This window comes from Bos javanicus, chromosome 10 (assembly GCF_032452875.1).
Source record: "Bos javanicus breed banteng chromosome 10, ARS-OSU_banteng_1.0, whole genome shotgun sequence".
Lineage (NCBI taxonomy): Eukaryota > Metazoa > Chordata > Mammalia > Artiodactyla > Bovidae > Bos > Bos javanicus.
In genome coordinates this window covers 45,143,342-45,157,949 of record NC_083877.1, presented here as the reverse complement: position 1 = coordinate 45,157,949, position 14,608 = coordinate 45,143,342, and the positions used below count along the sequence as shown (strand labels likewise).

Here is a 14,608-nt window from a genome sequence, read left to right as displayed (position 1 = left end):
TTTTTGGCTGAAAGGGACTTTAAACTTTGTGTGTGTGTGTGGCAAATCATGGACAGCTATTCAAAGCATTAAGTCCCCAAACAAGACAAAGAAAAATCTCAGTTCCTAGCGCCAGGAATCAACCAACTAGTCTTAATTTTCTACATTTTTTGTTATTATGAGAGTAAAATAACTACTATAAATTCTGGGATCTTTAGATTGGGAAGAACAACCACAAATAAGACCTTTTTTCATTGGGAGTGATTCAAATAGACATCTGCAATCAGATTTGGACAGATCAAAGTTAGTTGACTTCAGCAGTGAGTTTTGAGAATCACTGCAAACACTCTCAGTTTATATCCTAAAAAATAAGATTTAAATTTCTGGCCGTTGGTTGTCTTGGTTTCCTTCCCTGATTCAATGCATGTAGTAATTTTGAAGGTAAAATGAGAGAATAATTACAGAACCACCTTTAAAAGTTAAATCAAGCTTTAGGAATCAGAAGTGCATGTTTCCTTAAAAAGAACTTTTTGTTTTGACTGGTATGATTGGGTTCCTTAAAATTTGTATTCTGACATTCTTATGTTTTTTACTACTTTTTTATAGTTGCTCTCTTGAAACCTCCAATTTCTGGAACCCAGCACTACCAAACTCTAGTCTGATCCAGTTGAGTATAGTGGAATTGATGTGTTTGAAGTGAAGTTGTGGGGTCCCTGAACTTTAGTGGTTTGAGGTTTATTTTCCTATAGCTTAGGATGTGGATAGTGGACTAAGCCAGTTAACCAACTTTTTTGTTAAAATTCAAACAGTTATGATAGGTAACAAGCTTGATAGTTTTCCTTATGTCTACAAACAGATGAGAAAATGATTTATTCAGAATTGAAAACAGATTTGTGAGTTCCAGGGTCACAAAGAAGGAAATTTATATAATCCTTCTGTTACTCTTAATTTAGGTGTGGAATTTCCCAGTGACTATCCATCAGGCTGTCTTCTGGGCTGTGTGGACCTAATTGACTGCTTGTCTCAGAAGCAGTTTAAGGATCAGGTGAGTAAAGAATATTTCTTTTGGACAGATGCTTGATTTGCCAGGGTAGCTGTCCTGTAGATTCTTCAGCTCAGAGTATCCTGTACATGGTGAGCTAGAAACTGAATTCAGACATGTGAGGAGAATCTCCTAAGGAGGAAATACTGGAGCGAGAAAAGACCACAGCAGAAGGAAACAAACAAACAAAAACATAGTGATGATGCTTTGCTTCCTACTATGTGGAGGACTGGTACATTTCTGCCTAAAAAGCTACTGCCACAATCTAATAAGTGTAGAGTCCTTTTCCTTAATAAAGCTTTCCTGTTCTTGGGGAAGAAACTGTTCATTATTACTTGAATTATTTCAGTTAGATGGCGGGAATGGTAGATTTTGTTATATACTCTGAAACATTTGGTCCAGCCTAGAGAATTCGTGAAAGACATGTATGTTTGAACTCTGATTGCCTGGACCATGCCATCTTTGGGTATGTGTTTATTTTTGTATATGCATCTTGTATGTATTTTGATTGCTAAAGATTTCCAGGTGGCTCAGTGGTAAAGAATGTGCCTGCCAATGCAGGAAATGCATGTTCAGTCCCTGGGTTGGCAAGATCCCCTGGAGAAGGAAATGGCAACCCATTCTAGTATTTTGCCTGAGAAATCCTCTGACAGAGGAGCCTGGGGTTGCCAAGTCAGACACGACTGAGCAGAAAGCACAGAGTACAGTTTTGAACAGCAGAGGGAGCTGAAGGACTTTAGCTTAATTGGAAAACTTTAGAAATTTAGAGCTTTATGTTAAGACTCAGACTAGCAGGAATCCAAAATAGGAAAGTCCCATCCTTAAAGAGTCTTACCTAAAAGTATGGTTTTCCTGTTTTTTGAAACAGTTACGTTATGCAGTAGGGGTTCCACCACTGTACTTAAGAATATGTTCTTCACCTTAATTTTTTTCAGTTAATTATTTGTTTTTCAGAAACTCTTAATTGCCTTTCATTATTAAGTGTCTGCTTAGAAAAAAGAAGAAAAACCAATGACTTTCCTGGTGGTCCAGTGGCTGAGACTCCAAATTCGCAATGTGGAAAGCACGGGTTTGATCCCTGGTCAGGGAACTATACCCCACGTGCCACAGCTAAGACCCAGGGCAGCCAAGTAAATTAAAAAAACAAAAAACTGTTCCCATCCGTCTCATTTTTTCTATTCCTTCCTCCCAGGCTTTAGCCAAGAGTTATTATCGCTCTAGTTTTCTGTATTTCAGTTTCTTGTGGATTGCCTCCTCAGCCCTTTTCTGATTACTTTGTGAGTATAATGCTTTCATTCAGTATGAATTTTGACTCCAGCCCTTTTGTTTCGCCCTTAGTACCTGATCTAGACCTAGACAAAACTGCAGATGCATGAAGGCGGTTTGTTTTCCACACCCTTGTGCCTATCTTGGTTCTATCTATGGACATTTTGCCCATTTTTTCAGTGTCTTCTTTCCTCTCCTCTCCTCCCTTTTTCCTTTTTTTCATTCTAAAAATAATAATTGTAAAAATTCCTTTTGTTGATGTAGACTTTACAGTTTTAGAGATTGATGAAGAGCTTCATATCACTTGATATATCATATTTCCTTTGTAGGATTGCTGCATTCTCAAAGAGAACACAGGAGCATCTGGCCCTGTGTGTGGTAGGTTTTGGCCAGGGGCCTTCCTTTATTATCTCATTTGTTGATCAGGCAGACCACCACTTGATTCAAGGTCAAATGAATTCAGTTTCTAGGCAGTTAACCAATCTTCTTTCTGCCACAAATTTGTGTTGAGAAGGGTAGGAGGCTGTGATCCTAGTCTGTAGAGTACCACAAGGTTTATAGAAATTAAAAACTCAGTTAACAGAATAAATCTTGTTGGTTTCTCAAGAATTTCTCTATTTCAGTCAGCATGGTACCCTCCTTGAGCTTATTTTCTATCTTTTATCCTGAGGATGATGAGGGCAGCACCCAGAAGTACATGCTCCATGTGTTCCCAGCTGGAGGTCCTGGCAACTCTTTATGAATTTTCCTGATGTGTATGACATTAGAGTATCCCCAAATGCCAAAAGCCACGAGACTTCCATCAAACAGGAGCCCATATCTGTTTTCCCTATGGTCAGCTTTGCTGTGGCTTTTCCCCATTGGTTTTTTTTTTTTTCCTTCTGTTTCTGAGCTCCAAAATCACTGCAGATGGTGACTGCAGCCGTGAAATTAAAAGACGCTTACTCCTTGGAAGGAAAGTTATGACCAACCTAGATAGCATATTCAAAAGCAGAGACATTACTTTGCCAACAAAGGTTCATCTAGTCAAGGCTATGGTTTTTCCTGTGGTCATGTATGGATGTGAGAGTTGGACTGTGAAGAAAGCTGAGAGCCGAAGAATTGATGCTTTTGAACTGTGGTGTTGGAGAAGACTCTTGAGAGTCCCTTGGACTGCAAGGAGATCCAACCAGTCCATTCTGAAGGAGAGCAGCCCTGGGATTTCTTTGGAAGGAATGATGCGAAAGCTGAAACTCCAGTACTTTGGCCACCTGATGCGAAGAGTTGACTCATTGGAAAAGACTCTGATGCTGGGAGGGATTGGGGGCAGGAGGAGAAGGGGACGACAGAGGATGAGATGGCTGGATGGCATCACTGACTCGATGGACGTGAGTCTGAATGAACTCCAGGAGTTGGTGATGGACATGGAGGCCTGGCGTGCTGCGATTCATGGGCTCGCAAAGAGTCGGACACGACTGAGCGACTGATCTGATCTGATCTGTTTCTGAGAGTAGCACATGAAAGTATCCAGAATTGATAATAGCTCTTCTAGGAGATTATTTATTGGATAAGGCCCTTACCACTTTGAAAGGTTGTAGCTTTGGCATTTGGCTGTCTTTTGGAAAATGTCCCAAGCACCTTTGGTCATCCACCTGTCTCTGTTTGAGTTAGGGTTCTGTGATGTAAGAATTGTGATTGCCTAGTCTGTTTTACTAACGTTATTCTCATTTTTTCAAGAATGAGTTGAGAGTTTAGGAATAATAACTCTAGACTAGCATTTCCCAAACCATTCTATGGCATAGGTGTTCTCTGGGGAAAAAGAGGGGAAGGAGTGAGGGGTTTCTGTGGATGCATAGAAAATTTATGCAGATTTGGAAAAATTTTTTGAATTTAATAAATTTGTTTGTTTAGTGCAGAATTTCTCAGAGCCCTTAATGTGCTGGTGTCCATTATGACTCTCTGAAGTAATTCTCTAATTTATTTGATCAATATAGTATACAGTGTTCTCATAGCTTTTTGACCACAACCCCACCCCCTGCCACCCCCCCGTATTTACATACCAGTATTTTATGGTATATATAGTTAGCAAGTGCTGGTCTAAATACATTTGAGTTTTTTTTGGTCCTCATAGATCAGCTCACTGAGGGACAATAATCCAGGAAACAGTTTCTTGACCTTGTCTTCTTTCTGCATCTTCATGCTCATTCCTCATCACCAAGCTGAATTGCATTTTCTTTGAAAACCTGTGTAGACCTAGTAATTTTTATTTCAACCGAAACTAATCTCTTTTGTGACTTGGGACCATATTTTACTTCTCCATCTTGTTCCTAAATTTTTCCGTCCCCAAAGGAAGTCAGTAATTTACTTCCTGAGCTTTCATTCTTGGCCTTTCTTTGATAAGTTAAAGTACACTATTTTGGGCATAGTATGATTATTTAGTTCCTTAAAAGAAATAACAGAAAAGGTTTTATTGGTGGTTGTTTAAAATCAAGTGCACTACACTATAAAAATATGTGCTTATGTAGGAGAGTGTTTTGCTTATGTTCTCCTCTAGGAGTTTTATAGTTTCTGGTCTTACATTTAGATCTTTAATCCATTTTGAGTTTATTTTTGTGTATGGTGTTAGAAAGTGTTCTAGTTTCATTCTTTTCCTGGCTTCCCTGGTGGCTCAGAGGTTAAAGCGTCTGCCTCCAATGCAGGAGACCCAGGTTCAATCCCTGGGTTCAACCCCTGGGTCAGGAAGATCCCCTGGAGAAGGAAATGGCAACCCACTCCAGTATTCTTGCCTGGAGAATCCCATGGACAGAGGAGCTTGGTAGGCTACAGTCCACGGGGTTGCAAAGAGTCAGACTCGACTGAGTGACTTCACTTTCACTTTCACTTCATTCTTTTACAAGTGATTGACCAGTTTTCCCAGCACCACTTGTTAAAGAGATTGTCTTTTCTCCATTGTATATTCTTGCCTCCTTTGTCAAAGATAAGGTGTCCATAGGTGCGTGGATTTATCTCTGGGCTTTCTACTTTGTTCCATTGATCTATATTTCTGTCTTTGTGCCAGTACCATACTGTCTTGATGACTGTGGCTTTGTAGTAGAGCCTGAAGTCAGACAGGTTGATTCCTCCAGTTCCATTCTTCTTTCTCAAGATTGCTTTGGCCATTCAAAGTTTTTTGTATTTCCATACAAATTGTGAAATTATTTGTTCTAGCTCTGTGAAAAATACCGTTGGTAGCTTGATAGGGATTGCATTGAATCTATAGATTGCTTTGGGTAGTATACTCATTTTCACTATATTGATTCTTCCGATCCATGAACATGGTATATTTCTCCATCTATTAGTGTCCTCTTTGATTTCTTTCACCACTGTTTTATAGTTTTCTATATATAGGTCTTTAGTTTCTTTAGGTAGGTATATTCCTAAGTATTTTATTCTTTTCATTGCAGTGGTGAATGGAATTATTTCCTTAATTTCTGTTTCTATTTTCTCATTATTAGTGTATAGGAATGCAAGGGATTTCTGTGTGTTGATTTTATATCCTGCAACTTTACTATATTCATTGATTAGCTCTAGTAATTTTCTGGTGGAGTCTTTAAGGTTTTCACAACAGGATCCTCTATGACCCACCTCCCAGAATATTGGAAATAAAAGCAAAAATAAATAAATGGGACCTAATTAAAATTAAAAGCTTCTGCACAACAAAGGAAACTATAAGAAAGGTGAAAAGACAGCCTTCAGAATGGGAGAAAATAATAGCAAATGAAGCAACTGACGAACAACTAATCTCAAAAATATATAAGCAAGTCCTGCAGCTCAATTCCAGAAAAATAAACGACCCATTCAAAAAATGGGCCAAAGAACTAAATAGACATTTCTTCAAAAAGACATACAGATGGATAACAAACACATGAAAAGATGCTCAACATAACTCATTATCAGAGAAATGCAAATCAAAACCACAATGAGGTACCACTTCATGCCAGTCAGAATGGCTGCAATCCAGAAATCTACAAGCAATAAATGCTGGAGAGGGTGTGGAGAAAAGGGAACCCTCTTATACTGTTGGTGGGAATGCAAACTAGTACAGCCACTATGGAGAACAATGTGGAGATTCCTTAAAAAACTGGAAATAGAACTGCCTTATGACCCAGCAATCCCACTGCTGGGCATACACACTGAGGAAACCAGAAGGGAAAGAGACACATGTACCCCAGTGTTCATCGCAGCACTGTTTATAATAGCCAGGACATGGAAGCAGCCTAGATGTCCCTCAGCAGACGAATGGATAAGAAAGCTGTGGTACATATATACAATGGAGTATTACTCAGCTATTAAAAAGAATACATTTGAATCAGTTCTAATGAGGTGGATGAAACTGGATCCTATTATACAGAGTGAAGTAAGCCAGAAAGAAAAACAGCAATACAGTATACTAACACATATATATGGAATTTAGAAAGATGGTAACGATAACCCTGTATGCGAGACAGCAAAAGAGACACAGATGTATAGAACAGTCTTTTGGACTCTGGGAGAGGGTGGGATGATTTGGGAGAATGGCATTGAAACATGTACAATATCTTGTAAGAAACGAATCGCCAGTCCAGGTTCGATTCAGGATACAGGATGCTTGGGGCTGGTGCACTGGGATGACCCAGAGGGATGGTACGGGCTGGGAGGGGGGTTGGGGGTTCAGGATGGGTAACACGTGTACACCTGTGGCAGATTCATGTTGATGTATGGCAAAACCAATACAATATTGTAATTAGCCTCCAAATAAAATAAATAATTAAATTTAATTTAAAATTTTTAATTAATTTAATATTAAATTAAGTCTTTAACCTAAGTATTAAATCAACATTAATTATTTAATTTAAATATTAAATTAATATTAATTTAAATAATTTAATTTAAATATTTAAAAAATATATATGTGTGTGCTTAAAATGCTTTCCCCTGAGCTAAGAACTCGTCTTCCTTTTATCTTCTAAAAGTAGTATGGCTGGCATGGCTGATTTGTGCCAGGAAAAAATCCTGCTAGACTGTCAGTTGTCCTGAGTAATGGCCATGGATCAACCTAAACAAGTTAGGAGCAATGCAGAAAAGGCTGTAGCCTCAACTCAGGAAAGAAAGGTAGGTGAGAGCAGTCTAGTGAAGACTTCTTCTGTATTCCCCTGGAAGCAGCCCGTGCCTTGCTAGGGTTTTATCTGCCAGCAGCAGATGTAAGCTCTCAAAATCAGCAGGGAGGATGTTGACTGCAGCAGTGCGTCAAGGCTGTGGTTTGTAACCTCAATAGTAAGGCAGTTAAAACCTTTTTTTTTCTTTTTTAACAAAGACATTTTGATTGCCAAATCCATAACCATTAGCAGCTGTGGTTTGAACAGTTCTCTAGACCTAACAAGTTTTCAAACAGAAAGTTGAGTTGGAGGCTTTTGTTTCTCTGTGTCTGTATTGTGTTTGTGATATTTATATCTCTGTCTTCAATAGAAAATCTGATTTGTCTGAAATCTCCGAGGTCATTGATTATTCTACTTCTGTACTGAATCCATTCCTCTCCTGTTAGCTTACTGATTTTTCAGTCCATTTGATCTTAAGGCTTTTGTAAGAGCCAAGATCCTGTATTTAAAGAATTAATGCTGGACTAGTTCTGCTGGGTTCCTATAAATTGACATCAGCAATTTAAGTACTGTTTTCCAGTGGGGAAGAGAGTCTTACTTGTTCCTTTTTCTGTAAGAGTATGCATATGATACAGATCTTCAGGAAGATTGCATATATCACTTCATGTGTGGAAACCATCAGCTTCTATCACCAAAGGATTGTCTGTAAGACTTGAGAGGTGAGAAATTAAATAGTAGTCAATATTCAAACCAGGCATTGGCATTGAAAAATGCAGAATCCTCAAATTCCCTTTTAAATTATGTAAAAATGTTTTCTCTGTTTTACTAAGAAAACCTGCCAGTTCATAGGCCTAGAATGTATGATTTCTAAGGCGTCTTGAGGGCTGCCTCTGAGCCCCAACAAAGAGGGGAACTGTGTCTGCAACGACTAGCCCAGTCAGCCCTAGGCAATTTTTTAAGATCTCAACTCACTTGAGGGAGACAGGGAATGTATTTTCAGAGTTCTCATGAAGACTAGAACATTTCCTTGAGTTTCTAGGTCAGAACAGACTGTCTTTTGAGTTGTTTGCAACCTGGGTATCAAGTGCCCACTTGATGAGGTGAGGACAACCATATACATTTAAAAATATTCCAGGAAGCATTATGCTTCCTGTTGTACTTATCCTGAAGAGAAGAAGGGGATATGAACACTTTTCTGTGCATTTATATGAATTCTTTAATGTGTATCTTTTCATCTGAAAATGAACATATAATTCTTAAGATTTTCTTTATTATTTATACATTAATCATTGCTTGACTGCCTTTGTTTTAGGCACTAAGAGAAACAAAAAGGTGAATCAGCCATGGGTTCTGTTCTCAGAATGTTTGAAAGACCACCAGGTAGATAAGATATATCTACAACCAGATTTGTAAACAACCAAATAACAAAATAGAAAACAAAGATAACTGTCTTAAGAGAAGTAAAGACTGCTTCTGAGGAATTTAAAGGAGAGAGAGGTTGCTTCCAGCTGGGAGGAGGACTTCATTAGGAATGTGGTTTCTTTTTAGTTTTCCCCACGGGGACTCGGTATTTCTTCAGGATAAACCCTGAGAGGTAGAACTTAGAGTCTGAGGTACATACATTTAAAAGTTGTTACAAACTGCTAAGTTACCATTCTTTTTTCTTTTAAGTTACCACTCTTAAAGAAAAATCTAATTTAAAATTCTGCCAATGGTGTGAGTCTTTCCTATACCAATACCCTAACCAAAACTGATTATTAATAGTCAATTTAATGTCTGCTAATAAAGTGGGTGAAAAACATACTTTGTTATTTTCATTCAATTTTCCTGACCATTTGATGACATTTTTGGTAAAGAATCCATGTTCAATGCTGGAGACCTGAGTTTGATTCCTGGGTTGGGAAGATCCCCTGAAGAAGGACATGGCAGCCCACTCTTTATTCTTGCCTGGTGAATCCCTGTGGACAGAGGAGCTTGGTGGGCTGCAGTCCGTGGGGTTGCAAAGAGTCAGACATGACTGAGCGGTTAAACACAAGCATACAATCATCTTTTCAAATATTCACTGGCCATTTATATATTTATTTTTATTGAAGAATAGTTGATTTGTGGTGTATTAATTTTGGCTGTATAGCAGAGTGACTCAGTTAACACATGTATTTATTCTTTTTAATACTCTTTTTCAATATGGCTTATGCCAGAATCTTAAATATAGTTTGCTTTGCTATACATTAGGACATTGTTGTTCATCCATTCTATATGTAATAGTTTGTGTCTACTAACCCCAAACTTCCAGTCCCTACCGCCTCCACCCTCCTTCTCTTTTGGCAACCACAAGCATGTCTGTGTGTCTGTTTTGTAGATAGGTTAATTTGTGGCATATTTTAAGTTCCACAAGTAATCCCTGGTAGCTCCGTCGGTAGAGAATCTGCCTGCAGTGCAGGAGCCCCGGCTTCGATCCCTGGGTCAGGAAGATCCCCTGGAGAAGGAAATAACAAACCACCCCTGTATCCTTTCCTGGAGAACCCCATGGACAGAGGAGCCTTGTGGGGTTGCAGAGAATCAGGCATGACTGAGTGACTCACTTTGGTGTGGTGGTGGTGGTTTAGGCATTAAGTCGTGTCCGACTCTTACGACTCCATGGTCTTATAGCTTGCCAGGCTCCTCTGTCCGTGGGATTCTCCAGGCAAGAATACTGGAGTGGGTTGCCATTTCCTTCTCCAGAGTGACTCACTTTAGGTTCCGCATATAAGTGATATCATATAGTATTTGTATTTCTCTTTCTGACTACTTAGTACAATAATCTCTTGTTGTGTCCATGTTGCTGCAATTGGCATTATTTTACTCTTTATAGCTGAGTAGTATTCCATTGTATATGTATATACAATTATATATAATTTGTGTGTGTATATATATATAGTACATCTTCTTTATTCACTCATCTGTCGATGGACACTTAGGTTGTTTCCACGTTTTGGCTATTGTGAACAGTGCTGCTATGAACATAGGGTGCATATATCTTTTGAATTATTGTTTTGTCTGGATGTATGCCCAGGAGTGGGATTGCTGGATCATCTGATAATTCTGTTTTTAGTTTTCTGGGGAACCTCTCTAGTGTTCTGAATAGTGGCGGCACCAGCTTAGTTCCCACCAACAATGTAGCAGGATTCTCTTTTCTCCACACTTTCTCCAGCGTTTGTTATTTGCAGACTGTCGTCTACAGTAGTCAGAATGATGGCCATTCTGACCAGGGTAAGGTTGTGGCTCATTACAGTTTTGACTTGCATTTCTCTAATAATTAGCAATATTGAACATTTTAGGATTTTGGCTTTTGAATTAGCCTTGAAGCGTAGTAATAATAAAAACTATGACTTTTTGATTAGTTATTATGTGCCCAACCTATTATGTTATTTTTTAATCCTCATAACAACTTAATACCAAACAAAGTATCATTACCCCTCTTTTAGAGATGAGATAATTTAAGATTCAAGGTTAAAATAACTTGTATACTGCCGATCAGTAAATGGTAGAATTGGAGTTTCTGTTTAAGTCTTCCTACTTATAGGTAGAAAAGTATATTCTAAGTAGAGAATAATTTGAGGTGAGAAGTCATGAGCTTGTATGGAGAATAATAGCAGACCAGTTTGTTGAATGGAAATGTATGCTGTGGTCAGATGGTAGATAACTTTGAGGATAGGCTGCAGAGGTTAGACTTTTCTCTCTAGTCAGTTGTGGGATGGGGAGGGATGTTTTGAAAATCACTGGAGCCAGAAAATGAATATGGCAGCAATGTGGAAGATGAATTGTTGTGAAGAGACTGAAGGTAGGAAGTCTAGTGAGAAGGCCCTTGTCATCCAGGTTGGATATATTTTTAAAATCTGTTCTAGAGACTTTGCTGGCAGTCCAGTGGTTAAGACTTTGCATTCCAGTGCAAGGGGTACAGGTTTGATCCCTGGTCAGGGAACTAAGATCCCACATGCCTCTTGGCCAAAAAACATAAAACAGAAACAGTATTGTAACAAATTCAATGAAGACTTTTAAAAATGGTCCACATCCAAAAAAAGAAAAAAATTCTTAAAAAAAAAAATCTGTTCTAGGAAATGCCTGTGGAATTAGACAGAAGGGGTGGGGACAAATGCAAGGTTTTATGCAGGTAGATTCAGTAACCTAATATGACACCTTCATTTTACCTGTAAGTAAACTCAGACTTCCCTGGCGGCTCAGTGGTAAAGAGTCCACCTGCCAATGCAAGAGATGCAAATTCAATTCTTGGGTTGGGAGGATCCCCCAGAGAAAGAAATGGCAGTCTACTCCAGTATTCTTACCTGAGAAATCCAATTGCTGGAGAAGGCTGGTGGGCTACAGTCCATGGGGTCTCAAGAGTCAGACATGACTTGCTACTGAACAGCAACACTACCACCACCACCCAGGCTTAGAGAGAAAGCAGTCTGTTTGATCTAGAAGGAATCTGCTGTAACTTTACAATCTTGCTGTCTTTCTTCAGTCTGTTGAAAGGCTTCTTAATTTGTTGAGTATACTGTATGAACCAAGGGGCAAATTATCTTCTAATTTAAGATTTTATTGCTCAAAATATTATATAATCACACATTCAACAAGCATTTATTGACCACTGTGTCATGTGCAGGCACTGTGCACATTAAGAATCCAGAGTTTTAACAAGATATTCATCTTTTCTTGATCTTTTAAGTCTGCTGGAAGAGACTGTGACAAGAAAACCCAACCATGATAATTATCATATGTCCAAAGGAATACATAAAGGAGGAAATCTAACTCCTAACTCACCTTGACTTGGAGGCAGGTGGGGAAGGTTAAGAAATCTAAAAAAGGTGATCCTTGAAGAGAGCAGAATTTATATCTTCCTCAGCGTACCATCCTATATCTTCATGCTTATGTCCATCATGAGAGTTCTGTTCAATCTTTGAAAGAGCAAAGAGTTCTTTGTTCATTGCCTCCTGTAGAGTCTTTCCTGACCTCAGCCTATTTCCTCCCTGACAGGGTTAATTGCATCCTTCTCTGGGCTCCTGTGTTCATATTTCTATTTACATCTTTAACCTTTTTTTTTTCCCCCTGTAATTATATATTCACATGTAGTTCCTTTAGATCACTATCTGTGTCTAACCTTGTTATCTCCAGTGCCCTCGCATATAGCCTGGTGTGTGGTAGGTGTTCACTTAAAGTGATAACAATAAATTGAGGGGCAGGTATTGGTTGGTAAATGAGAAGCCTTAAATGCCAGGTGAGGGAATTTAGTATTCTGAAGGCACTTTAGAAAAATTGTTTTGACAGAAGTGGGAAGGAATGGACTAGATGGGGCAAGCTGAAAACAAGTAGATAATTTAGGAAATTATCATGATTTTCCAGGTGGAGGCATGATGGAGGCCAGCAGCAATGTTCTAGCTGTCAAGTTGGAAAGAAAGGACCAGATGATTGGAATGTTTAGAAGATAAAGTCTATAGGACTTGGTGATTTGATTGGCTGTGAAGGGTGAGAGAAAGAAGTCCAGGTTAGATTTTGGTTTCTAGCTGTGGTGAGGGATAAATGGTAGTTCCATTAGTCTGCATGGGTTATACATGAGAAGTGAAGTTGCTCAGTCGTGTATGACTGTTTGCGATCCCATTGACTCTAGCCTGCCAGGCACCTTCATCCATGGCATTTTCCAGGCAAGAGTACTGGAGTGGGTTGCCATTTCCTTCTCCAGGGGATCTTCCCTACCCAGGGATTGAACCCAGGTCTCCAGCATTGCAGGCAGACGCTTTGAGCCACCAGGGAAGTGTACAGAAGAAAAGAATTTTCTTTTAAGGAAAATGACTTTTTATTTATTTAATTTTTATGATTTATTTTGGCTGTGCTGGGTTTTTGTTGCAGTGCCTGGGCTTTTCTAGAGTGCATGGGCTTAGCTGCCTTATGTGAGATCTTAGTTCCCAGATTAGGAATCGAACCCAGGCCCACTGCATTGGGAGCATGAAGTCTTGTCCACTGAACCACCAAGGAAGTCCCTGAAAATGACTTTCTAAAATAAAGGAGCTGTAACAAAGGAAACCTATATTGTAGCCATGAAGGAGAGAGGTTCTGTAGTATGTGATCTGTGCACATAATACAAAAATCAGTAGTACAAAAATTTAGAGCCATACAAAAATCACTTTTTCTGTGATTTTTCGTTTGGAGTGTTTAAAATATTTTAATCTGTTTTGTTCTAAAAGACAAAACTCCCTTTATTTGATAAAGGGGTATTGTTGCTGTTAATAACACTATATTACTTGATAATGATCTTACCTTGATATGTCACTCATGTCAAAGGATTCTGTGAACTCTGCCTCAGTAATTGTTCTCAGTTGAGTCAGACCAGCCATTGGGAGATAAAAATATAAAGTCAGCAGAGCCCTTAAAACAAGAGGAGTCCTAGCATTCTGAGATATTAGGGTAGATTTGAATGGTTAAGGGCCTTACAATGTAGTATCTTTGCATGCGCGCTCAGTCATGTCTGACTCTTTGTGACCCCACAGACTGTAGCCTGCCAGGCTCCTCTGTCTATGGGATTTCATGCCTTCATCCATGATATTTTCCAGGCAAGAATACTAGAGTGGGTTGCCATTTCCTCCTCCTGGGTCAGGGGATCTTCCTGACCCAGGGATTGAACCTTGGCAGATGGATTCTTTACTACTTAGCCACTTGGGATTAAGAGCAATTTTCTTTCGGTTCTTACTAGTTAGAGTGAAAGCCTGCTCTATGAAAATTAAGACCAACAATAATTGTTACGAATGGATGATTTTCATTTTGGTCTTGAAGAATCAGGGCAGAAAAGCTATGAGGTTAATTTTAGAGCAAACATAAGTCCTTCTGTTCTCTTGTGTGTAGAGGTTCCAGTATAGATAGGATTCACAAGGGGACAGAAAGTCACACTGGGAATTTTAACAGCAACCCACTCCAGTATTCTTGCCTGGAGAATCCCATGGACAGAGGGACCTGGTGGGCTTCAGTCCATGGGGTTGCAAAGAGCTGGACACAACTTAGTGACCAAACAAGAAACAAGGAAGGGACCAGGATACCAGTGCTGTGTGGCCTCAGCCAGATCATCCTCCACAAGTGTCTGAAAGACTCCAAGCTGACTATCACCTATCCTTATTCCTCCCAACTGGCGCAAATATGAATGGTCTGTGTGGCATTGAGCTGGAACCCCTTGTATTTGGTATTAGGCACATGATTTGCATTG

General features: G+C 39.2%; 1 protein-coding gene across 3 annotated transcripts in view; it reads left to right on the top strand.

The window, feature by feature from the left end:
- The window catches only part of TRIP4 (thyroid hormone receptor interactor 4), a 52,856-nt gene that overhangs the window by 26,376 nt on the left and 11,872 nt on the right, over nucleotides 1-14,608 (top strand). Inside the window, exons 11-12 of one of the 3 annotated variants that reach the window (XM_061430998.1) lie at nucleotides 933-1,024; nucleotides 2,015-2,225. In XM_061430998.1, the coding sequence (XP_061286982.1) occupies nucleotides 933-1,024; nucleotides 2,015-2,155 (233 nt within the window). In that variant the 3' untranslated portion in view covers nucleotides 2,156-2,225. Of the gene's footprint in view, nucleotides 1-932; nucleotides 1,025-2,003; nucleotides 2,226-14,608 lie in introns of those variants that run through there. The other 2 variants (XM_061430999.1, XM_061430997.1) reach the window with 2 other exon arrangements.